Below are 26,362 nucleotides of genomic sequence, written 5' to 3' on the forward strand. Positions count from 1 at the left end.
CACCCTTCAGTCATAGTTCCTGTACACATCACTGTTCTTGTTTACTTGTCTGTCTCTCCATCTTAGGAACTCTAAGGGACTTGTTATTGTTGCATGTTGAGCACCAAGCACAGAGTCTTCCTATTGTACTCTTTGAAAATGCTTGGTGAATGCATGAATAAACGATGAGGTGTTAGGTCTTAGCCTTGGCAATGGAGAGAATTTTGATAATACTAATTGTGACACAGAACAGCTATGGTTAAACAGGACTGGGGACTGGGCTGGATTGAAATGGGGAGAAAGCATAGACCAAAAATAGAAGCAAACCACCTCTTCCTGCTAGGATTTTTAAAAGATGGGATGGGAATAAAGTGATATCTTGTTTGCATTTTTTTTTCTGATTTTTACTGAGGTAAAGCATATCACTTTACGTATGGGATAATTTAGATAATAATTAAGTATTTTGTGTTCCCTTTCTCTTTAATTTTAGTTGTATTTAGATGTATTAGTTTTTGCTAAGATCTCAAATATATTCTTTGTTTTCTTATATATTAGCTTTATAGTTCTGCCTTTCAAATTTGAAATTTATATTTGTATATAACATAGGAATCCACTTTAAAAAATATAATAGGCCAGTTTTTCTAACACCAACCATTAAAATATCTATCCTTGCCTCAATGGTTTGTGGTGCCATGTTGATTATATACTAAGTTTTGCAATATACATGGGTCTGTTTTTTTAACTCACTATTGCATGCCATTGGCCTGTTTTCCTGTTTCTTACACCAACAATACACGGTTTTTATTCTACAGCTTTTACTATGTAAACAGACCTAGTAGGGCATGACTTCCACCACCCCTTCCTTTTGCACATTAAAAAAAATCAGATTAGCTATTCATTATTTTACAAATATTTATCTTTAACTTTCATTTTAGAATAGCCTTAGGTCATTTCTCTTGCCTCTTGAAAAGCATGCTTGTATATATGAGCTAAATTTGATCAAATGCTTGGTTTGTATCAATTTATATGATCATGTGCCTTTTCTCCTTTGATCCATCATTATGATGAATTACATTAATTTTTTTTTTTAAATATAAGACCAGTTTTGCCTTGGGGAATGAACCTACTTGTTTATTACATATTTTAAATATACTGTAGATTTGATTGACTAATTTTATTTTTATATTTCTGCTTATATGTGAAATTAACATATTTATATAAAAAAATTTATATAGTCTCTTTTTATATTGCCCTTAGTGATTCAAATATTCAGATTATATAAGTCTCATAAAATTTGTTGGGCAGTTTTTCCTCTTGATTTTCTGAAACAACTTGTATAAAATAAGGATTATCTGTTCCTTCAGATTTTGGCAGAACCCACCTATAAAATGAGTTGAACCTGGGGTTTATTTGAGGAAAGATTTATGGTGCCATTTAAATTCTTTGATTTTTATTAATATATGCAATTTTTTCTAATTCCTTTCCAATTTTGCACTATTGGATATTTCCAGAAATTTATTAACTTCTACATATTTCAATTTGGTGCTGGTAGTTATTCATAATGAGTTTTTATTACACTTTTCTTCTCTATTTTAGCTTATAGTTATCATTCCCTTTATATTGTATGTCTTTGAATCTTCTTTTTCTTCTCCTGGTTACAAGTGCCAGAGATTTGTCTACCTCATTACGGTCTTTAAAGAACAACATTTAGTTTTGTTCATCTCTCTGTTTATTTTAGTTATTCTCTATTTCATTGATTTCCACCTCATCTTTATTATTTCCTTCCATCTTGTTTCTCTGGATTTATACTGATGTTCTTTTTCTAGCTTCTTGTGTTGAATGCTTAGATAATTTATTTTCTATGTTCCATAATTTTCCCTTCTAAGCACTACTTTAACCGTGTCCCATAAATTTTGACATATAATACTTTCATTGCTATTCATCTCTAAGGATTTTATAATAACCCTTATGATTTTTTTTAAACTGTGGATTATTTAATAACATTTTGTTTGTTTACAGCATTGATTTTTTAGAACATAACAACTGTTAATTGTGCCTGCTTTGTTGTTATTCGAGAATTTTCATTTTCTTCCTCTTGGCCTTATATTTTAGAAGCAATTAAATAATGAACCTTTATTCATTCAGAAAATAAGGATCAGGTCATAGTAGAAATGTGTACTCTCCCTTAGCTAGTCAAAAAGTGTCTACCACCCTTAACATTATTCTGTTTTTTTTATATGCACAAACATTTATATAATCCTTCCTGCCATTCCTCTTTTTTTGTGTGTGTTCCCTGCTATTCCTTCTTTTAGCTCTTCATCTTTTGCTGTTGTTGTACATTTTTATGTCATTCCTACTTAGGGTTGCAGATAAAATATAGGATAAAACCCCCAGTGCGGTCAAGTCGATTCTGACTCCCCTATAGGGTCGCTGCCCCGTAGAGTTTCCAAGGAGTGCCTGGCGGATTCGAACTGCTGACCCTTTGGTTCACAGCCATAGCACTTAACCACTACACCACCAGGGTTTCCAAAATACAGGATACCTCCTTAAATTTCAGATAAAGAGTGAAAATTCTTTAGTATAAGTATGTCCCATGCAATATTTGAGATATACTTATATTAAAAACTTAATGGTTGTTTGTTATTCAAATTTAAGTGGGCATCCTATTTTTTGTTTGCTAGTTCTGCCAACCCTTCTAGTTTTTTTCTTTATTTAATCAGTTAAATCCCAATAATTTATTTAGAGGTCATTTCAACCACCCATAATCAAGCAAAAAAGAAAAAGCCTATGTGTAAAAGGGACCATGTCAATCACTAAAGTCCTTGACTTTGTTCACTGAAGTTGAAAAAGACCCTCTGTTTACTTTACATAGAATTCTAATGATATTATTTGTTTTCAGCCTGCTATAGAAAAGTAGCAGCAAATTAGAAGGAGATTTAGAAACTAAAAGAAAAAATGCAATCAGAAGAATACCATTGCAAGCCCTATTTGCCATTAACCATTCAAAGGACCTTATATAAATCATGATAGACTCCCTGGGCATCACTTCTTAAAATGATGTGTTTGGACCAGATAACTCCTTCTAGCTCTGTATTTTAATTTTAAGCTTGATGGTATATTAAAAAAAATTAATAAAAATATTGCTATCTCAGTCTACTACATTCTAAGGACAGAGGTAATTAGATTTACTGATGCCTTTAGAGCCTGAGTACTCAAACTATGGTTGGCCACCTTCAATGTTGATGACATCTCAGAGCTAGTTAGTAGTGCAGAACCTCAGACCTACTGAATCATAATCTGCATTTTAACAAGAATCCCCAGGGGTGATTTGTATGCACATTAAAGTTTGCTAAGCAATGCTTTCAAGGATTGTTATTTTAGAGTTCAATCAAATAACTGATATTACGTTCAAAATGATGCCTCCAATTCAACAAGTGAAAGTTCAGTTAAATATAGGATCCTCGTTTAAGGGGCAGGAACATTTCTAATGTATGTTGGAATTATTTCCATACCTATGATTGAAAATTTTAGAATGTTCTTGTGCTTTGAAAGAAAATTTTCTGTTATTTGGAAAATTAACGTATGTGGATCCCTGCATTCCCACTTCCAACTTCATATTGGTTTTACACGGAAGCTTTTGCATGCTCAGACATGACAACTTAACATGAATGATAACTTAACATGAATAAGTTGCATGAATAATTGGGATCGTCATTTTTTCAATCAGGGTGAAAGCTTGCCTGGCTCTACAGTGCACCCATCCATCCCCTCATTTAAACATTATTGTTCCGAAGATATCTGTCTCCAGTTATGTTCAATAACACCTCTTCTCACTCTCAGACTTTGTCTTAGGTGGCTTTCCCCAGAATGCAAACTCCGGGATATAGATTTGCATGCAGACAGCTTATTGAGAACTGTCCTAGAGATCAACATCTAAGGTTGAGTGCCAGAAATAAGATTGGAAGGAGGGAGGAGTGGAGCTGTGACACAGCTGCATGAAGGTGTCAGAACCCCACAGGTGGCCAGGATGGGCCTTCAGGGTTGTCTTTCATTCTAACTCCACTCACTTCTATTAAAAGTCACTGGGTGTGGTACTGGGCGGGTATGGGCTACCCACTCCCCACTCCCAGGAAATATCATGCCCTTGTGAAAGGAAACTCTCTTCTTTTGAGGGCAATTTCCAGAAGGAGGTTTCACTGTGAACTAAGTGCCTCAGCCTTGAAGGAAAAGACTGAGCAGTGCACAACAGCATGTACTACAGACTGGTTTTGCCCATTTCTCTCCCTCCTTCTGAGCTCTTCTACCAGGGTCTCTGCAGATTTAGCCCTGGGGTCCAAAATCACAGTGCGAGGAAACGCCCTTAGAAGAAATTGAGCCAATGGGCTGATTCTAATCCAAATTCTTCCACTGACTTGCCAAGTCATCCATTTTCAAACCTCCACCCCCACAAGCAGTAGGGATCATAATAGTGGTTCCCTGTGCATTTCACAAAATGACAAGTAGACCTCTCTCTTCTGAATTAAGAATATAAGCTCATAATATGTATAGCCTTACTTGTACTGTGAAGGAAAAACACAGGAAATCAGCTCAGTTGTGACCAATCCCAAGGCAAGAATGTAGACGTGGGAATAAAGTCAAACCAGGTTTAAGCCTTTTCCCCATTTTGACACACATCCTTAAGCATGTAGATAGCACAGTGATAAGTGGCTAGTTGCCTCACATCATCCCTTCGCCTGTTGGATTTGGACTCAGGTGGGATCCAATTGAAACCATGAAACAGTCTCTCCCTTGTGAAAATTTGTAAAATCTATATAGACAGCAATATTATAAAGTTGAACTATACATAATTGCCAATATTGGCTAATATTTTACACACACACTCAGAGTATGGCTCAACCAGTAGTTCAAGGGTTCTTAATCTGATTTCTGTTGACTCCCAAGCATGGCCTTTAAAGGGGTCTCTTGGCTCCCTAAGATTGCATAACACATTTATGTCTAAGTGCTTACGTGACACCATTTTTTTTAGGCAGGACAGTGTACAAGTGTCAACAAATTTTCTAAGAGATTTATGATTTCCTGCTCATCCCAAATGAAGAGCCATTGGTATAGTAGAAATAATCCTGAACTGAAGTTGGAAGGCCCAAATTTTTTCCTCTCTAGCATTTACTAGGAGAAGTCACTTTAGTTCTCAAAATTAGTTTTCCCTTCTGTAATATAACTTTTGTATCCTGTGAATAGTATACTGAAGAAATCTCAAATAGTAATAAAAACCCAATGAGCTGGGTGGAGGCTTCAGCAAGCCATGCGATCATGCTTAGCAAACTATTAAGTGCAGTACAAACAGAAGGTAATAACAGCTCACTTTTTGCTGTTCAAGGGCCTCCTCTTTCCCTCCAGAATCACAAAGTGCCACAGATGAGTGAACATGGAAAGGCACAGAAAAAACAACAGCCCAATAACTAACCAAAAGCATTTTAAAGCCTCAAAGAAGATTCTTTTCAAGTTTGTGGTGGCGTTTCAGGGTCTGCTATCCAGTGACTACCACAAAGGATGACCTGGAAGTTGAAATGCTTGGCTTCAGAGTGCATTAAGTGTGTCTGTGCTCAGCAGGCAGACTGAAATGGGTTTCTTAAGCCCAAACAGTTCTGCATTAAGGAAACATTCTTTCAAGCTTACCCTCACCGGTAACCAGAGGTTAGATCGGGTAGTTAACGTACTGCCTTTGGATGGAAAAGCAACTGAGTGTAGGGGTTACCATCAGTCACTATCTGTCTGTCTGCCTGCCTATGTTTCTAGTTATCTGTCTGTCCATCCATCCAATCCATCATTCATCTAATCCATCATCTATCATCTATCTATCTAACCTATGTTTTCTCTAGTTCCAAAGCATTGTCTAATGGATACACTGAGTTATTTTTACTGGCAACCCCTCTATCTTGAATGGTTCCTCCTGGAGAAATGCTTGCTTTTCTAAAAGGCCTTACAACCTTCCTTATATCTGGCCATAGTTTTTTTTTTTTTTTCTTTGTAAGAGCCATGTTCAAATTAAATTGCCTGAGTAATACATAAATACAATCCCCTTGTTAAACAATAAAGCATTACCGATAAAGCTAAAGATGTTTTTAGCCTTCTAGCTCTTTGGGGTTTTTTATCTCATTCCTGGTCCACATCTCCTATCTGATTAGGCCCCCAGAGGTGCATCTTGTGTGCTTTGTCCTGCAGGGGGCAGCTGCTCCATGAAGCATTTGATGCAGTGTTTAGAGAAGCGTCACACTTGCGGTGGCAGAAGTAGCATGGTGGTAGACTAGAGCTTCATGTTGTCGTAGGGCCTGTTCAACTACTACCTATCTTTTACTTCTAGGAATATAGAAGTTATTATTTCATTTAAAGTAAAAATAGTCTGGACTGTTACATATCATACATATATTACACATATCAAGGAGCATTGGTGGCACAATGGTCAAGTGCTCGACTGCTAACGAAAAGATCAGCAGTTTGAACCCACAAGCTACTCCGAGGAAGAAAAGACTTGATGATCTGCTTTCATAGAGATTACAGCCTAGAAAACCCTATGGGGCAGTTCTACTCTGTCATATAGGGTTGCTATGAGTTGGAATTGACATGATGGCACACAACAACATTACGTATATTAAAACAGCTATGACTGGGCCTTGGAAAGAGCAACTTTTAAAAATATCATCTTTGAATAAGGAACACATGTTCAGTTTTCTTATTACACTGTTGATTCTAGAAGTTTCTATGTATACATTTTAAACAGTAGTAGGTCTGTAATAAGCACATGTTGAACTGAATTTTCTGTATATGAAATATATTTTTTCATATATTTTGTTTTTAAAGTAGAGGCATGTCCTATACCAAGAGCTTCAAATATTGCCAGTTTCTATGGAAGCAAAACCTGGAGTATCAATTCATTTCTACAAGTGCCAATTTAAAATAGCATGTGTGAAGTTTTTGTAGCCTATAAATTCCAGAAAAGCATAGTTCTTTATATGTCAAAGTACTCAGGTAAATATTGAATTTTTAAATATTCTTTCTCCTTTCCTCTCTGAAGTGTAAACAGGATAAAAACTATCTCTTGGGGGATAAGAATTATTGAATGTTGAGTCCCCATAATACAATAATACAAAAAAAATTATAGGTACTGCCTTATGTGGTGTCATTTAATCCTTATAGTAACCAGATGAGATAGGTAATCTCTATATCTCAGAAGAGTGAAAGAGGAACCCTAGATACAGAGAGGAGAAATGGATTGCTCAAATTTGCCCAACTAGTATGGGTAGATCCAAGAATACAAACACAGGGCTTCTAACTGGCTGAGTGTATCTCCAGAACAGTGAGTTTACTCAGTTCCATTTGTTGTTGTTGTTGGCTGCCATCTAGTCAACTCCTAGTTCATGGCGACTGTCTTAGTTATCCAGTGTTGCTATAACAGAGATACCACAAGTGGATGGCTTTAACAAAGATGAGTTTATTTCCTCACGGTAAAGTAGGGTAAAAGTCCAAATGCAGGGCATCAGCTCCAGGGGAAGGCTTTCTCTCTCTGTCGGCTTTCTCGTCAATCTTCCCCGGGACTAGAAGCTTCTCCACACAGGGACACACCCTGCTCCCGGCTCTGCTTTCTTGGTGGTATGAAGTCGCCCTGTCTCTCTGCTGGTGCCTCTCTTTTATATCTGAAGAGATTGCCTCGAGATACAATCCAATCTTGTAGGTTGAGTCCTGCCGCACTAACACAGCTGCCACCCATCCTCTCTCATTACCATCACAGAGGCAGGATTTACAACACAGAGGAAAATCACACAATATGGGGAATCGTGGCCCAGCCAAATTGATACACACATCTTTTTTGTGGCGGGGGTGGGGGGGAGGACATAATTCCATCCACGACAGCAACCCAATGCACAGCTGAATGAAATACTGCCCAGTCCTGTGCCATCCCCACAATGGGTTATGGACCAGATTGTTGTGATCCAAGGGTTTTCACTAACTGATCCTCAGAAGTAGATCACCAGGGCTGTCTTCCTAATCTTAGTCTGGAAGCTCTGCTGAAACCTAGTCAGCATCATAGCAACATGCAAGCCTCCACTGACAGACAGTACATTGGCCTAGAATTGAACTGGGGTCTCCTGTGTGGAAGGCCAGAATTCTACCACGGAATCATCAATGCCTCTTCAGTTCTTATTACCCCTGTTCATATCCATTATGCTCATATGTGCAGATTCAAATTACTCTCTGCTTTTGAGGCTCTGATAGTTGCATGAGAGAGTTTATACTTTCCTGTGCTTCTAGTTGCTGCTGTGGGGGCATATTTGGTGTTCAGATGAGAATGAAACTTGGCTCTGTTTCCAATTTCCCTGTGAGAGGAAATGCCCGAGTCTCGGGATTCTGTACCTTGATCAAGCCCTAGTCTCTGTTTTGTGTGGTTCAGCATTCCTCTGCCTGTCTCCTTCATAAGTCTCACCTGTGGCTTTCCTACTTGAGACATGGCCTGGAAATTCTGGCCTCGCTGCCTACCACAAATCAAGACACAGACTCATTGCCACCAGGAGCAGGCTTTGCGATTCAAAGTGGCTTGATATTCAAAGACTCTTAGAGCAATGAGGGCAATTAGTAGGGGATAGAAAGTGAGTTGGAGGTCTTGGGTGTGGGCCCTCAGGTCAGAGAAATCCACATCAAAGATCTACCTTTACTAACTAGCTGCAGGTGGGTGGTGTCTATTTTGGGACCCAACAGAAGATTAGAAAGACTGAGCTTTCCTATTCCTTATTGAAACCACCACACTCCTCAGCTCTGAGTCCTGTTGGGGTAAAGCCACCAGGTACTTGTTTGGGCTCTGTCTGTTCTTGGCTCAGGAAATAACCCAGAACTTTCTTCTAGGACTCAGGTCTCTTTTGTGGTATATGAAAAGGAAGAGGTTATGGGAGTTCCCAGGGGACTTTGATGTCATTTGCTGCTGTAGTTGAGGGCTTTGAATTAGGTTCTTGGTTGCCTTATGATGTGTTTTATGTCTAGCTGTCATCCAGCCAGGGACAAAGGACCTTGTATTACAAACCATAACCTATGGGCCTAGAGGTCTTAAGTTATGAAGGAGCATTTATTACTTCAAAGGGGGGGAATGAAGAGGGGGATAAAGGACACTGTAAAAAGAGAGTGTGGCTGGTCTTTCCCTCAAAGGAAGAAGGGAGAGCTGTGCTACTTCAACCACTGCAAGTTATAAAATCACCCTAATTAAGCCAGCAGTGCAAATGGACGCTCTATAAACACACCAAGACTCAGAAGTCAGTCTGCAGACAAGGAAGAATTCTCATTAAAATGGGGAACATGTTTGACTCTCCTGCTCCCCGCTTTTAGAGGAGGTCCCTGCCATTAGATGCTGCACCCTGTTTTAACACTGTGGACAGTTTTTCTGCAGCTTCATCAACCTTGGAACCTGAGCAAAAAGCTAGAGAAATGCTCTCAGAACTTTGTAAGGGCCTGTGCTGGATTCTAGTTAAGACATGTAACACTAGGGAAGGTTGAGATTTGCTCTCAACAGAAATTAAGAGCAATGCTGAGTTCTGAGAAATAAAACTTGAAGTACTGAATCAAATAATTATAGTGTGAGAATTAAGCTCTCCAGGTCACCTTGTTTCTCCTCCTACCTCTGAGGTTTTTTATATTAAAGGATTTCCAGGAACAAAACTTCCACTGCATACTTTGAAAATCTGTTTTAGTGTTAATCCTAACCATCTAGGAGTATTCCTTATAAATAATTACATTTTTCTGTGCCTCAGTGTTAGCTCATTTTTCAGCCATGGACAGGGTGTATGTACTTGGACATCAGGAGAACTGCATAAGTACAAACAGCTTGGCAGTTTGTAATCTCAGAAGCAACAGATTCTGCAATACTCTCCCTCTCTGTGTGTGTGTCATATTGTCCATATGCTAATGGAAGGCCCTGATGAAACTCTAGGAGAGAGGCCAGCAAAAGGAAAAGGGATAACCAGTTATGGCAATGCAGAGCTTGGAATAGTTCAGAACTAGATGTTACCTTGGTGATCATCTTGTCCACTTCCCTCACTTTGGAGATAAGGGGGTATTGGATGGTTAGGCAGATGGTTTATTGTCTCTGGCAATGCTCTCTTTGAGTGAGCTTTCTGAGAAATTTAAAATAAGACAAGTCCAAGTGAGCAAGAGACAGTCGAGGTAAGCAGTCTCAGAAAAATATGGGAAGCTCAGTAGCTAGAAGTTATCTTCTTTTCATCTTATCTTGACTTTTGGTATGACCTTGAATGCTTTTCTGTGTCTACTCCAAATTTTTCTCATTTATAAAGAAGAAGGAAGTTGTTTTATGACTGTGAGGTATCTGGGAAGAATAAACATAGTGTTTCACATGCCTTGATAGCCCCATGGAAGTAACAGCTCATATATATACATATATATATGTACTTATACCTTTTTTATACCTAGGTGTGTTTCAATAGACCGGGAGTGGCCACAGCAATTTTCATTTTCTTAACGTCTGATGGCCTGGTCCCTGGGGAGCATCAACGGCCAACAGTGACCCTCCAGCTAACTGATGTCAGTGGAAGAAACCACTCTCTTGGTGAGTTTGACAATTATCCCTTTAAGGCCACTATGGGACAACGTAATGAATTTAGGAATCGGCTTGATATCTGTATCTTCTATTGTCTGGGATTTTGCCTACATCACAGAGATATTGAGAAGATAAAATGAATACTAGCTATGGAAACATGGTGCTAGATGAATGGCTTGAAAATATTATTCATCTCCTTATTTCTCCTCAGGAACCTATGAACTGTCATGCCAGCATAACCCACTGGTTATCAATGTGACCCATCACCAAAATGTCCTCTCCCACCGTACCACCTCAATGCTGCTGAATTTCTCATCCCCAATGGTGGGCATCTCAGCAGTGGCTCTAAGGACATCCTCCCACATCAGCCCTGCAGCTCCCAATAACTGCATACCCAAGCACAAGGGACAAGATTATCAGGGACAGAGGTACAAAGTCCCCTTTCCTTCCTTCTTTCTTCCTTCTGTTCTTCCTTCTCCCTTCTTTCTTTCCTTCTTTCCTTCCTTTCTTTTTGTTTCTTTTTGTTGTTGTTGTTGTTGTGTTGTGATTGTGATATACTGCTATGATATTGGTACATAGTGTGTGTATACCCATACAAAAAAACAAAAACAGAAACAAACCCATTGCTGTCGAGTCGATTCCAGCTTACACCAGCTTACACAGTGGATGCTTAATCACTAACTGGAAAAAATGGGTGTAGGAACTACTAAAAAGACATAGGAAAAAAAGCAAAGAACAATTTGTGGAAGCCCCACTGGATTTTATGTTTTTCTTCTTTCTTTAGCTGAGCATAATTTTTTATGTAATTATTTAACATCTTTACAAGGTCTTAAAATCCTTTTTCACATAGAAAACCACTGACTTCAAATCAACATTGTTATATAAACTGCCAAAATTTCTCTGCCAAAAACTCAGTGTTCCCTAAGCAATGTATATTGTTCTACTTCCTCCCACCTGGACAGTGTATATAGCAACTTAACAATTAGTTTCTGAAACATGTCATATAATCAATTAGGCTTGCACATGGGAATCAGGAATACATTTGCTACATATCTCCTTCTGTGGACATCTGTGATTGTGAGACAGAGGGTCTGTCAGGGTCAGTGGGTTCTCAGCAGCAGCCAGTAGAGGGACTCTACTTCATGGTGTGGGCTTGCCCAAGCTTAGCCCTGGCAGGGGAGGGAGCATTACAAACACAATTATCTGCTGCTTTTGGGCTGGAATCATTCTCTGAATAGTCTAATCAATTGAGTGCGACTGTAGATAATAAAGCCTGTCCCTCAGGGAATGAGGTTTCAGGCAATCAGGATCCTAGTTGCAAGGGCTGGAGTTCCAGGCAATGCTCCGTCACCAGGTAGGAACTCTAGTACCACCATGATCATCCCAGGTATACCAGAAACCCAACCCTGATTATGGATGGGAAGTAGATAGCATTAGACCATGTAGTGTATTTGTTACCTATTACTGTGCAACAAATTACCTCAGGATTTAGGAGTTTAAAACAACAAACGTTATTTCATAGTTTCTGTGTGTGAAGAATTTGGATGCAGCTCAGCTGGGGGCCTCTGGAGTAGGGTCTCTCGTGAGGCTGTAGTCAAGCTGTTGGCTGGGGCTGCGGTTACCTCAAGGCTTGAGTGAAGCTGGCAAACTCACTTCCAATCTCATTCACATGGCTATTGGCAGGTCTCAGAAGATCTGTGTCCAAGCTTCCTCACGTGGTGCTGGCAGTGAGTGTGCTCATGTAGGTGTGGCTCAATTCGTCACCACATGGGCCTCTCCATGAGCTATCTAAATGTCCTTATGACGTGGAAGGTAGTTACCCAAGAGAGAAAGAGAGCCAAAGAGGGTGAGCGCATGAGAGATCACCTAAGAGAGAAGCCACAGTCTTTTTATAACCTAATGTTGGATGTGACAGCCATCATGTGTGTCACATTCTGTTCATCAGAAGTGAGTCAATAAGCTCAGTCCACAACAGGGGAGGAGATTGCACAAGGGCATGAATCACTGGAGGCCATCTTAGAGGCAAACTCCCACATACAGTAATGGTGTTGTTATCATCTGCTGCTGAGTCAGTTCTGACTCTTAGCGGCCATATATGACAGAGAACTGCCCCATAGGATTTCCTAGGCTGTAATTTTTACAGAAGCAGATCACGCCAGGTCTTTTCCCCTACAGAGCCCCTGGTGGGTTTGAACCACCTACCTTTTGGTTAGCAGCTGAGCACTTAACCATTGCTCTACCAGGGCTCCTTACAGTAATGGTAGTTTTTATTTATTGAGCACTAACTCTGTGCCAAGTATTGTTCTGAGTGCTAGGCAGGGAAAAACAGTGAGGGAGTCTGGATAAAGGACAGTGTCATCTGCAACTCTTAAGTATTCTTATGAGCAAACTGTTTAAATATTAACACAAGAATATAGACTATTAAAATAACATTGTTTACTAAAATTATTGCCTCTCATGTATTTTCAAATTACTTTCCCTACTGGCTCTACCTATACAGAATTTCTTTCAGGTCTCTGAAATATGTGTTCTTGATGAGCTTCATGTCTTTGCACGTAATGTTCCCACTTTCTTGAATGCCTTCCAGCCTGTCTTCACAACTCAGACTTCACCATCAGAATTCGCCTTCTGTAAAGCTTTCTGCAAATTCTATCCCTGTTTCCATAGGACATGGTACATATTCCAAAAACTCTACAAAAGCAGCTATCACCTTGGGCAATAACTATTAGTTAAGTGTTATACTTTCTCACTAAATTCTGAGCTCCGTACACTGGGAATTCTGCTCAGTTTCTCTCTGAGCCTAGCAGAGGGCCTGGCACATAGTAGGTGCTCAGAAACTGCGTGTTGGCTGAAAGTCAGAGGCATTACCTCTAAATGCTCTAAGGAACAGAACTGAACAAGCAAACCAGAAAAAAGTAGAAGTTGCAGTCTCTCTAGACCTGAGGGGCAAGAATTCCCTTCACCATCACAACTGTGAAGTTTTGACAAAGAAGTTGATTAATTGTGATCACTGCTGCTAGTTCTTCACTTATTTTCATGTGGCTCTGTGGGAAAAACAAGTTTTATATGCATGCATGCAAACCAGTAGAAATAGGATATGATTCTCCAGTTTACACAGAGTGTATCTGGAATGTGTAAGCATTTCCAAACCACATGTGACTGACAGGAGCCATGCAAATTGGCTTTTCCTTCTCAGCCAGCAAATCAGTGCAATGTAGTAAATTTTGATACACAGAAACCCTGACAGATGCCATATATTTTTTGTTGCAAACAGATTTAAAATCTGGACCCCTGTGCACTCTCAAAGAATGGATGAGTCAGGTGTCTTTTGTAGCCTTGTATCAATCACAGTTGTGTATGTAGATACATCATAATATCAAACCCTCAAATTCTGGGCATGGTGAGAGGGATTTCTGGCTACCTCCTTCTTACCCCTTATGACCTGAATTTCGGCAATACTTGCATGGGCAGAGGAGAGCTGACAGATGCCTGGAAGTGGAAGATTTGTTATCCATTTTGTGTTTAACCACTTATGTAGAGTGGCCTGTGCCTCTTACAACACTACACCTTTAAACCAGCCTGACTGCCTTGCAGGACTCTCATCTGAAGGCCAATGAGCCTAAATATGGCTCAATACTGACGTTCATGATCTTTGTCCTAGGCCCTTTGACTTTGATCTAAGTCTTAGTCTTGTTTCCCCTTCTATTATGTTGGCTACCCCGTTTATGGCCCTTTGGGCTTAGTCTACTAAGGAATGCCTAGGATATTGAAAACCAACCTTAGTTTTCCTGGTTTTGGATAACAATACTCAATAGGAGCTCAATACATTTTTACTCTACGGCTATGTTCAGCTCCAACCACTTTAGGGAAAGGTCCTGCACAACCTAACATAACATCTCATGAGTTGGGGGATCCAGAAGACCTTCAACCAACCCAGGATTTTGTTGAAGGCTTTGGGAAGTGGAAACCATATTTTTGATAAATGTGGCAGAACCTGGAATGTGTCTGAGATATAACCCAGGCACTACGTTGATTCGCTTAAGTGAATGAATTAACTTGCTGATAATCATGCCACTCAGTTCTCTACTTCGAGAATTCACAAGGTCAAGTCTAGAAGAATTTATCGATAGGAATATGGGCATGCGGTTTCTCCTGCACTGGAAGTTTGTTCTTCCAGTTATGTGAGTACAATGGAAAAGCAATTGCAACTTCTCTGACTCTACATGGTGCTATATCCATAGGAGACCCTAATGATGAATCTTCCGGAGATGGAAAACATAATCTTTTTTTCCAGAACTTGGGCTGAGAATGGTCAAAACTTTTCCTGTCTTTATATCATTTGCACTTACCCTCATATTTATTTTTCCACCTACCTACTCTATAAAAGGTCAAAAATGCTATGTAATTCTTCCAAATAACTGTGCTTCTTTCAGTTTTTCCTTTTATTTCAAACAGATTTTGCTGTTTATAGTTTGATGTTAGATAATCAGGTATATGAACGTTCATAGCGGTTTTAACTTAATTAGCATCATCTCTTCTGCCGGCCATTTTACCCCTTTAAATGCTTTTGGCTTTGGGTTCTACTTTTTCTGAAGTTAAAATTCCCACCTCTGCTTTCCTTTTGTCTGTATTTGTTTGATAAATATTTGCCTTTCTTTTATTTTTAACCTTTCTATAGCTTCACTGCCAATGAGCCCAGGGCGTATGACTTCACTGTACTGTTTACAAAGACAGGAGGATTTCATCGTGTGAAACTACTTTAAGCTTTTATTCTAGAAACACATCTTATAATCCTCAAGCCTTTAGGGTCCTTTAGGACTCTGTAGCATTTTTACCTTTGTGACATTTATCTTTCAGGATACAACAGTCTTTGCCAGTAGTTTCCCACCTCATTCAGCCCCCCTACCTCACCAAAACCTGAAGTCTTAAATGAGTAAAGAAAGGGTGTTACTGATGGGAAATGATGGATGGAGAACAGGTCTCTGACCTCTGAAAAGCAGTGGCCAGTTTCTGGTCTTTATTAGAGCCAGGGAATTAAGAGAGCATGACCGGTTTCCCTCTCTTCTTTTAGGATGGCTCAATTCCTTACTTGCTTTTTTTCAGAAAACAAAAAGTGCGTGCTTTGGCTTCCAGTGATGTTTCTCAATTTAACTCCAATACATTTCGCAGTCAGGAGGAAATCCTCACAGGTTCTGGCTGTCAGTCTTAGTTTTCAGTGTTAATAAGCATTTTCGTAGTTTTATATATGGTTGGTATGTAAGTGGAAAGCAGAAAGAAATTGCCTCATAGTATTCTTGTGAGATTAACAGAATAATACATGTGGAGCTTGTAGCATAGTCCAACACCTAGTGGGAGCACCATCCGTGCTAGTTTCCATACCATTCTCCACCCGTTTTTTAAATCATCCTCATTTTAGGTGTGCCAGTTAACAATTTGTTGCTTCCCATCTCCAAATCCACCCTTCATTACCCTGCTTTTTACTCTCTGTACTAGAGCTAGATTCTATTAGCATTTATCCTTTGCCATCTGGCACAATGTTAACTTTTGTCAGGTAAGGTTCTGAAGAGACATTCCAGAAGGAAGGGGCTCCTTTTCGCGGCTCCTGTGTCCTTGTCTTGCTCCTATGACAGGATCAGCCAGTGCTGTGCAGGGTACTCATGGTCAAATACTTGAACTCACAAGGCACTGGCATCAGTTGCCACTTTATTACCATCGATGAAAAGGGATAGTCTGATTGATTGTGATGCCACTGTATGCAGTGGGTTATTAGCATCCCATTTCCCATGGGCAGGAGCTCAGCACTGTCCTTAGGCCCAAAGGCACAACCAAACCAATCCCCAAATCATATCTTGTAGTCTATCTCCTAGTACCATTCGCAGATACAGTTCTTTCTCAGTCAGGGCCCAATCAGGACAAAGCAATTAGAACAGAGAAAGTTTAATATAAATAATTTTTTAACTAGTAACAGAGAATTAACTTTGAAAGAGTAAAAAGAACCTTAAAAATAGAAGAATGGTTGATAAAGGGAGAAATCATTATTTCTAGGGCTGAGGGAAGAGTATTCATTCAAGGAAGAAACAAATGTGGAAGAGACTCCCCACCCAAAGTTGGGATTTAGATCTCACTGGAGAGGATGGGGAAACCCTGGTGGTGTAGTGATTAAGAGCTACTGCTGCTAACCAAAAGGTCAACAGTTTGAATCTACCAGGCACTCCTTGGAAACCCTATGGGGCAGTTCTGTTCTGTCCTATAGGGTCGCTATGAGCCAAAATCAACTTGACAGCAATGGATTTCTTGATTTGGTTTGGACAGGATGGAACTCTGGCAAACTGGATGGCAAAGAAGATTGCTCAGGTCTCACAGGCTGGGGCTGGCAAGCCAAAAACTGCTCACTGGGGCACTGAACAAAGCTCATTAGGAAGATGCCTGCTGCAGCATTATCAGGGCTTGCTGGAAGGATATCTTTGGAGTGCTACTAAAACTTTCTAGCAGGTCACTCACTAGGGTACTGGTGAAACTCAATGAGATACTGCCCACTGGAATGCCACTAAAACTTACTCGTAAGTTGCTCATTGGGAAACATTTGAGGCTTGCTGAGAAACCAGCTAAGGTGCTGGTGCTAGTAGAACTAGTTGGGAAGCCATATGTGGATAGACATTGAAACTTCCCAGGAGTGGGCACCACTGGTTGTCTCAGACACTGCTGAACATCGAGTATATCAGAAGCAAAGGGAAGAAAGTACACAGAAGCCAAGAAAAGAAGACCCTTCCTCCTGCAGTATCTCTTCAGTGCCGTCAACTGATAAAACTTGCTGTCGTGGTAGTTGGCAAATGAGAAACGTTTGCAGGGCCCAATTCTAGTTCACTAAAAGGGAAATGAAGGGTAGATTTGGAACTCAAAGGCAACTGGTTGATAGGCAGAGAAGGTCTTGTCAAATAACCAAGAAGAAACTCCTTTTCTGTCTTGTATGTTCAAGATAGGATTTCCTTTTATTTCTTGGCTTGAATACTAAGACCACTTTTCACTATAACTTCTAAATAGATAGCCCCCATAGAGGCAACTGGAAATGCATATTGTCTTCTTTTAGTGTTTTAAACTCATTTTAAGAACAGGGCAAACATCATGTAGAAGTACCTCATTAGCTTATTCAATATGAATACACATTCTGATTGAGATGGAAAAAAAGAAATAGATACTCATAAATATAAAATTGTAGTTGGTTCTGAGGTTTACCTTAAACTATAGCTTATTAAGGCCAAGTATTCTAGTATAAAATTGAATGGGATATTAATCTTTTACAGCAAATATCTATGTGAAAACCTAGTTATTTCTTCTCTCTTTCTTGTTCTCAATCTCATTCTTTCTCATTCACTGTATATAATCATGCTGTAATCCTCTTCATTATTATAGACAATTTAGAGTTGATTTTATAGCGATTTAGATCTAATACAATGAATATTTTTTTCTAATGCGTACACATTGTACACACATTGATGTATTTTACTTCAAGTGGAGGAAAGGTTTCTGAAAAACTTAGTGTAAATTGATTTGTAAAACTAATTACTCTATATGGTGTGTGTGTGTATGTGTGTGTGTGTAAAGAGACTAACATTAAAAAAAAAAATTTACTGAATGCCCACAATGTGCCAGGAATCATTTTTCAGTTGAGGAAATTGAAACTCAGAGCATCCAAATTCACCCTGAGAGAAGCAAAACAACGACCAAAATCCAGGTAATTTGTTTTTAGTAAAAAAAAAAAAAGAGTTTCCATTGTATGTTGGCAAAGTATTTCAGAAATACACCCATGTCTACTATTCCACTACTGTCTGAGAAATCCTACCTCCCTTCCCCAAACTATGTTTGGATTGGGGTGGCAAGAGATTAACTTGACCTAGATTAATTGAAGAACACCTATGGTTTAGATATGTTCGTATAAATGGGCACGTTTATTTTGAGTAAACCATGAAATTAAAAAATATAGATGTGGGCTCCAAGGAATATGGGGAGCTGATGGTGTTTGATGGAGGTGATAAAAGGTGGAGCTGTAAAGATACTTTAGACTCGTAGAGAAGTTCAGGAAATGGAGTATCTTGATTAGAACAATAATAGGAGCAGAATCTCTAGGTTTGGGGTCATTAACAAAAGAGAAGTTTTGACCCAGCTCCTATAGGGTCCTATCCCAGACAAAAAGAATCTTTCTTTTTTCAGAAAAGAGAAAATAAGAGGAAAAAAATCTCCTTGAGATTAGGAGTATGGGTAAACCATGAAGAAAAGCTGTAATTTTGATAGCCTGGTTTATGTCCGTATTAGTTTTCTATTGCTCTGTAACAATATTACTACAAATTTAGCAGCTAAACAAGCTTACATTTATTATCTCACAGCTTCTGTGGGTCAGGAGTCTAGGAAAGGCTTAGCTGGAACTTCTTTAAGGTTACAATAGGTGTAGGCCAGGGCTGGGTTCTCATCTGAAGGCTCACTGGCGAAGGTCCCCGTCCAAGTTCATGTGGTTGCTGGCAGCATTCAGTTTCTTGCAGGCTGACAGACTGAGGATCTCAGCTCTTGCTGGCTGTCAGAGGCTACCCTCAGTTCCTTGCCATGTAGACCGTTCCATAGCACAAGTGGCAGCTTGCTTCTTCACAGTCAGCAAGAGTCTCTCAGCAAGAAACTCATACGATGCTATGTGACATAATCACCGAAAGGACATCTCATCAACTTTGCCATATTCTATTGGTTAGAAGTAAATCACTGGTGCCACCCACACTCAAGGAAAGGGAATTACACAATGACATGAATACTAGCAGGTGATCAAATCCACCACAATATGTTTGCCTGGGACAGGAGAACCTGTGCATAGACACTGGCGCTATACCTAACTGCAGGTGCTCATATCCTATAGTCTACATAGTTTCAACTCACTAAGCAGCTTGGGCCACAAGGGGCATGTGAGGAATGTGCATGCAAGAAAAATTTATGAGTGATTCCAAGAGCAAGGACTTCCCACCGAAATTCCCCTTTCTCTGCAGGTGGATTATCTCAGCAGCCCTCTACCACAGTGTCCTCTCAGCTCGCCATTATCCAGATCTACCATGTCTACTTCGTTAATGATCCCTGTCTAGATCTTATTCCAGGCTCATTTCCTTTATTCTTTTCCTTTCGTCAGAGCCACCTTCTCTATGGCTCAACTGGAGTTGTTATGGATTGACCCAAGTGAAATTTCATCCGTAATATCAATTTGTTTTTTAGAAAATCGTAAAATTATATAAAAATCCAAAAATAGGAAAAGTTTTTATTATTGAAGTATCTGATTCTTTTCGTAATGCTGGATCATTGAGAGTTAATTGTCTTACAATCTTGGCCTAGTAAAATATGGATATATATGTGTGTGTGTGTGTGTGTGTATAATGTATGTAGTGTGTGTGTGTGGTGTGTGTGCATTTCACTTTATGTAAGACAATCTTTTGGAAAAGGTTAATGTGCATTAATTTTTAAAACTAGTGTTTTAAATTATCTCACTTTTTCAATGATTTTGGTATTCAAAGGCGTATTAGGTTTTAAGCAAAACATAAATATTGTAAAAAGTAGCATTATCCCCAGATTTTCTCCTCATCCTTCCCTTCCTCTTCTTCCTCTCTCTTCCCTTCATGAATATGCATTTTCCTATTTACTTAAGGCAAGCTAAGCATGACAGATAAAACCTAAGGCAGGGAAAAATAATGAACAGGCACATTATATTCTTGTATGATTCTCTATTCAAGGCAATGACCCCTAAGCTGAGAATTTACTTCTTGCTTTAAATGTATTTACTATTAGGGCATTATTATGGATAGTGGTGGGAGTTCGGTCTCCAACCCTTGTATATTTATCATAAAAATCCACATACATATTCAAGTAATTTTATAATTATCATGCTTGCCATGTTTTGTTAATCATGCTTGGGTAAAGAAGAAGGTTAGATTATTGTAAAAACTGAATGTCTTAGTCTCTTAGTTCTGCTATAACTGAAATACCACAAGTGGGTGGCTTTAAGGAACAGAAATGTACTTTTTCACAGTTTAGGAGGCTAGAAGACCAAATTCAGGGTGCCGGCTCTAGGGGAAGACTCTCCCTGTTCGCTCTGGGGAATAAATCTTGTCTCTTTTGGCTTCCCTTCCTCAGTTTCTTGGTGACCTCCACCTGGCATCAATCTTCCCGCATCTGCGCTTGCTTGCTTTTGTGCTTAATCTGCTCCTTATATATCTTGAAAGTAATTGACTTAAGATATACCCTACACTGATACAGCCTTATTAACATAACAGAGAAAAGCATATTCCCAAATAGTGTTACATCCATAAGTATAGGGATTAGGATTTACAACACATATTTTGGGAGAGAGGGGACACAATTCAATGCATAATGCTGAGTAATCAAAAAAAAATGCTTATGTGCCTTGGAATGGCACAGGACCCATGAATAGAGACTGGCAGACTTAGATATATGCATACTAGTTTACTCACCTTCATTGTCTCTGTGTAGCCTCTTTTCTCCAGGTTACTGTTTCCTAAAGCAAAGTCTACACAAATAACCCAGGGGACAGACAAATCAACAGTTGGCTATAACCAACTAACTCACACTATCTATTTGCAAATTCATAGTTTTGGTGGTATGCAGGGTTAACTTTACCTCAGGCTGATCGGCCCTTGCTGGTTGGCCTCATCATACCCCCTCCCAATACCATCCCTGTGCTTGTGGATACAAAAGGTGTCTTCAACCTCTGAAAAGCATTCTTGAAAAGGTAGGTCCCCTGCCTGAGATACAGCCTGGCTCATTAAGGCAAATACAGTTGATTTCTGGGTTATCTTCCACTGTCCTGAAGAATTCACTGTTGTTGTTGTTGTTGGGTGACATTGAGTTGGTTCCAACTCATAGCAACCCTATGCACAACAGAACGAAACACTGCCGGGTCCTGCGTCATCCTTACAATCGCTGTTATGCTTGAGCTCATTGCAGCCACTGTGTCAATCCACCTCGTTGAGGGTTTTCCTCTTTTCCGCTGACCCTGTACTCTGCCAAGCATCATGTCCTTTTCCAGGGACTGATCCCTCCTGACAAAGTGTCCAAAGTATGTAAGACACAGTCTCGCCATCCTTGCCTCTAAGGAGCATTCTGACCGCACTTCGTCGAAGACAGATTTGTTCGTTCTTTTGGCAGTCCATGGTGTATTCAATATTCTTCACCAACACCACAATTTAAAGGCATCAACTCTTCTTCAGTCTTCCTTAATAATTGTCCAGCTTTCACATGCATATGGTGCGATTGAAAATACCATGGCTTGGGTCAGGTGCACCTTAATCTTCAGGGTGACGTCTTGGCTCTTCAACACTTTCTAGAGGTCCTTTGCAGCAGATTTGCCCAATGCAATGTGTCTTTTGATTTCTTGACTGTTGCTTCCATGGCTGTTGATTGTGGATCCAAGTAAAATGAAATCCTTGACAACTTCAATCTTTTCTCTGTTTATCATGATGTTGCTCATTGGTCCAGTTGTGAGGATTTTTGTTTTCTTTATGTTGGGATGCAATCCATACTGAAGGCTGTGGTCTTTGATCTTCATTAGTAAGTGCTTCAAGTCCTCTTCACTTTCAGCAAGCAAGGTTCTGTCATCTGCATAATGCAAGTTGTTAATGATCCTGATGCCCCGTTCTTCTTCATATAGTCCAGCTTCTCAGATTATTTGCTCAGCATACAGATTGAATAGGTATGGTGAAAGAATACAAGCCTGACGCACACCTTTCCTGACTTTAAACCAATCAGTATCCCCTTGTTCTGTCTGAACAACTGCCTCTTGATCCATGTAAAGGTTCCTCATGAGCACAATTAAGTGCTCTGGAATTCCCATTCTTGGCAGTGTTATCCATAGTTTGTTATGATCCACAGTCGGATGCCTTTGCATAGTCAATAAAACACAGGTAAACATCCTTCTGGTACTCTCCGCTTTCAGCCAGGATTCATCTGACATCAACAGTGATATCCCTGGTTCCACGTTCTCTTCTGAAACCAGCCTGAATTTCTGGCAGTTCCCTGTCGATATACTGCTGCAGCTGTTTTTGAATGATCTTCAGCAAAATTTTGCTTGCGTGTGATATTAATGATATTGTTCTATAATTTCCACATTCAGTTGGATCACCTTTCTTGGGAATAGACATAAATATGGATCTCTTCCAATCAGTTGGCCAGGAAGCTGTCTTCCATATTTCTTGGCATAGACGAGCGAGCACCTCTGGCGCTGCATCTGTTTGTTGAAACATCTCAATTGATATTCCATCAATTCCTGGAGCCTTGTTTTTTGCCAATGCCTTCAGAGCAGCTTGGACTTCTTCCTTCAGTACCACCGGTTCCTGATCATATGCCACCTCTTGAAATGGTTGAATATCAACTAATTCTTTTTGGTATAACGACTCTGTGTATTCCTTCCATCTTCTTTTGATGCTTCCTGCGTCGTTTAACATTTTCCCCATGGAATCCCTTGCTATTGCAACTCGAGGCTTGAATTTTTCTTCAGTTCTTTCAGCTTGAGAAACGCTGATCGCGTTCTTCCCTTTTGGTTTTCCATCTCCAGCTCTTTGCACATGTCATTATAATACATTACTTTGTCTTCTCGAGAGGCCCTTTGAAATTTTCTGTTCAGCTCTTTTACTTCATCAATTCTTCCTTTTGCTTTAGCTGCTCGATGCTCAAGGGCAAGTTTCAGAGCCTCCTCTGACATCCATCTTGGTCTTTTCTTTCCTGTCTTTTCAGTGACCTCTTGCTTTTTTCATAGTTGATGTCCTTGATGTCATTCCACAACTCATCTGGTCTGTGGTCACTAGTGTTCAATGCGTCAAATCTATTCTTGAGATGGTCTCTAAATTCAGGTGGGATATACTTAAGGTCATATTTTGGCTCTCGTGGACTTGCTCTGATTTTCTTCAGTTTCAGCTTGGCCTCGCATGTGAGCAATTGATGGTCTGTTCCACAGTTGGCCCCTGGCCTTGTTCTCACTGATGATATTGAGCTTTTCCATCGTCTCTTTCCACAGATGTAGTCAATTTGATTTCTGTGTGTTCCATCTGGTGAGGTCCATGTGTATAGTCGCCATTTATGTTGGTGAAAGGTATTTGCAATGAAGAAGTCGTTGGTCTTGCAAAATTCTATCATTCGATTTCCAGCATTGTTTCTATCCCCAAGGCTATGTTTTCCAACTACTGATCCTTCTTCTTTGTTTCCAACTTTTGCATTCCATTTGCCAGTAATTATCAATGCATCTTGATTGCACGTTTGATCAATTTCAGACTGTAATAGCTGATGAAAAATCTTCTATTTGTTCATCTTTGGCCCTAGTGGTTGGTGCGTAAATTTGAATAATAGTCATATTAACTGGTCTTCCTTGTAGGCGTATGGGTATTATCCTATCACGGACAGGGTTGTACTTCAGGATAGACCTTGAAACATTCTTTTTGACGATGACTGCAACACCATTCCTCTTCAAGTTGTCATTCCCAGCATAGTAGACTATATGATTGTCTGATTCAAAATGGCCAATACCAGTCTATCTCAGCTCACTAATGCCTAGGATATCAATGTTTATGTGTTCCATTTCATTTTTGACAATTTCCAATTTTCCTAGATTCATACTTCGTACATTCCAGGTTCCGATTATTAATGGATGTTTGCAGCTGTTTCTTCTCATTTTGAATCGTGCCACATCAGCAAATGAAGGTGCCAGAACCTTTACTCCATCCACGTCATTAAGGTCGACTCTACTTTGAGGAGGGAGCTCTTCCGCAGTCATCTTTTGAGTGCCTTCCAGCCTGGGGGACTCATCTTCCAGCACTGTATCAGACAATGTTCCACTGCTATTCATAAGGTTTTCACTGCCTAGTGGTTTTCAGGAGTAGACTGCCAGGTCCTTCTTCCTCGTCTGTCTTAGCCTGGAAGTTCAGCTGAAACCTGTCCTCCATGGGTGACCCTGCCGGTATCTGAATACCGGTGGCATAGCTTCCAGTATCACAGAAACACCCAAGCCCCCACAGTACAACAAACTGACAGACACGTCGGGGGAATTCACTGTACATAGAGGAATGGAGGGATGTGGTAGGAAGGAAAGCAATTTTTCCATTGCTCTTCACTTCTGTTGTTTTAAGTGTTCCCAGAGAATTTCTGGGAAAAGTGACTGCTCTGCATTTTGAGGTTGCAGGGACTCAGGTGTAAAAAGGTTTTTTTCCTGGTTATACACTCGGTTAAGGGTAGAGCTGGGGCTAGATCGTTAGGCTTCTGCGCCCTAGGCCAGGACCACACAGCCAAGAGCACAGCTCAGTACCTTGGCATTTCATCCCTGCTGTAATCAGTCTCTGAGTCTGGTCTTGGTAATAAGATCTTTCCATCTCTATGATCTGTCATTGTGCTTCATGCTTCATTATTCTCTGGAACCCTCTTTGCTGCCGATTTACCAATTCTTACCATGGTTTAATTATTTGGAGTTCAGATTTGAAATACCAATCCTTTCCCCTCTACCTGCACCTGGATTAGGCTTCTGTGCCCTGCCAGACCTCTTCGTCCTCTGCTCAGTTGTATGGGTTCTTTGGTTCACCTCTCTTCTGATAAATTTATGAAATGAAAGGCTCCTTCCTTTCTTTTGCTAGGGGCTGCAGGCTAAAGCATTTATTTATTTTCTGGCTCCTGTCTTTTATTTTTAGCAGAGGGTTTCCTTTTAATGCTCCGGGGTGATGGGAAGTGTTCTCTCTTGCTGCTGGGAAAGGCACTATGGAAATGAAATATGTATTGCTTTTCTACTCATTTGATTATCTTCGTTCCCAAAGCAGTTTAGCAAATTAACGCTGAATTTGTTTTTGTTTCTGCCCAGTTTCTTGTAAGCAAGGAAGGAATTATAGCTGTTCAATTGTTCCCTAGATTTGTTGCCTAACTTCCTTTCCCCAGAATGATTTGTCCACGAAATAAGAGGGAAGAAGAACCCCCTGAAGAGAATTCTGGCTCCCCTGGCTGATGATGGTTGGCTTGGTGGACAACACGTTTGCTTTTGGGGGAGGGGACCTGGTGAAGTATTTGTCTTTTCAACTGTTTGTTCTCATGGGGTCATAGAGGAAAAGAAAAAAAGGCCATAGACTTGGTCTCATTTGGGGTTTATTGAAGCATGGCTAAGATTATCCTAAAAATAGCTTTGGTTAAAATATCACCTTGTCTGAGATTTCCTTAGTGGAAGACATTCTGAGAATCGATTGGGTGGCAGCTTTCAATCAAAAGCTAACAACAGGTAAAATCAGCCTTAGGAAGAATTGGGTTTGGCCTCCACCTCCATGGAACGGGCTTGTTTCAAAATAAAGGCTCCCCAGTGACTTATCACAATGTCTGAAATTCCACCATTAGGAATCATTTTCTTCAAGTCTTGACAATCTTAAGAGATCTCTTAACTCTGAGGGAAGTAGAAATGTTTTAAGTCTTGATCAGCTATTTATACCAGAAGCATTCTCTTATGGACCTTGACAGTTCAAAAGTAGACTAGGGCCCTGCTGAGATACAACTTAGCGTAGGTATCAGGAAGTCTCTGATGGGCTCAGTTACCTCAGTTATGTCCTTTTTGGGGGCTCAGTTGCCTCATCTAAGAGAGAGAAAGTGGTGCTGAAAAGAGGGGTGAATTGAAAATGTTGCCTGTTTCCCAATTTTGCTCAAGGCTGGCTCTGTCATGGTTTGTATTCATGGCAGCTGGTGGAGTAAGCATACAAAATAAAAACAAATCAATTATTTCCAGGGTTCTGTCAT

The 26,362-nt window shown here is 40.0% G+C and overlaps 1 protein-coding gene across 1 annotated transcript in view; it reads left to right on the forward strand.

Annotated features, from left to right (window-relative positions):
- PAPPA2 (pappalysin 2) overlaps positions 1-26,362 on the forward strand; it is a 342,051-nt gene that overhangs the window by 193,644 nt on the left and 122,045 nt on the right. Inside the window, exons 13-14 of the mRNA XM_049868523.1 lie at positions 10,447-10,582; positions 10,785-11,001. Coding sequence (XP_049724480.1) covers positions 10,447-10,582; positions 10,785-11,001 — 353 coding nt within the window. The remainder of the gene's footprint in view (positions 1-10,446; positions 10,583-10,784; positions 11,002-26,362) is intronic.

This window comes from Elephas maximus, chromosome 24 (assembly GCF_024166365.1).
Source record: "Elephas maximus indicus isolate mEleMax1 chromosome 24, mEleMax1 primary haplotype, whole genome shotgun sequence".
In the NCBI taxonomy this organism is placed as follows: domain Eukaryota; kingdom Metazoa; phylum Chordata; class Mammalia; order Proboscidea; family Elephantidae; genus Elephas; species Elephas maximus.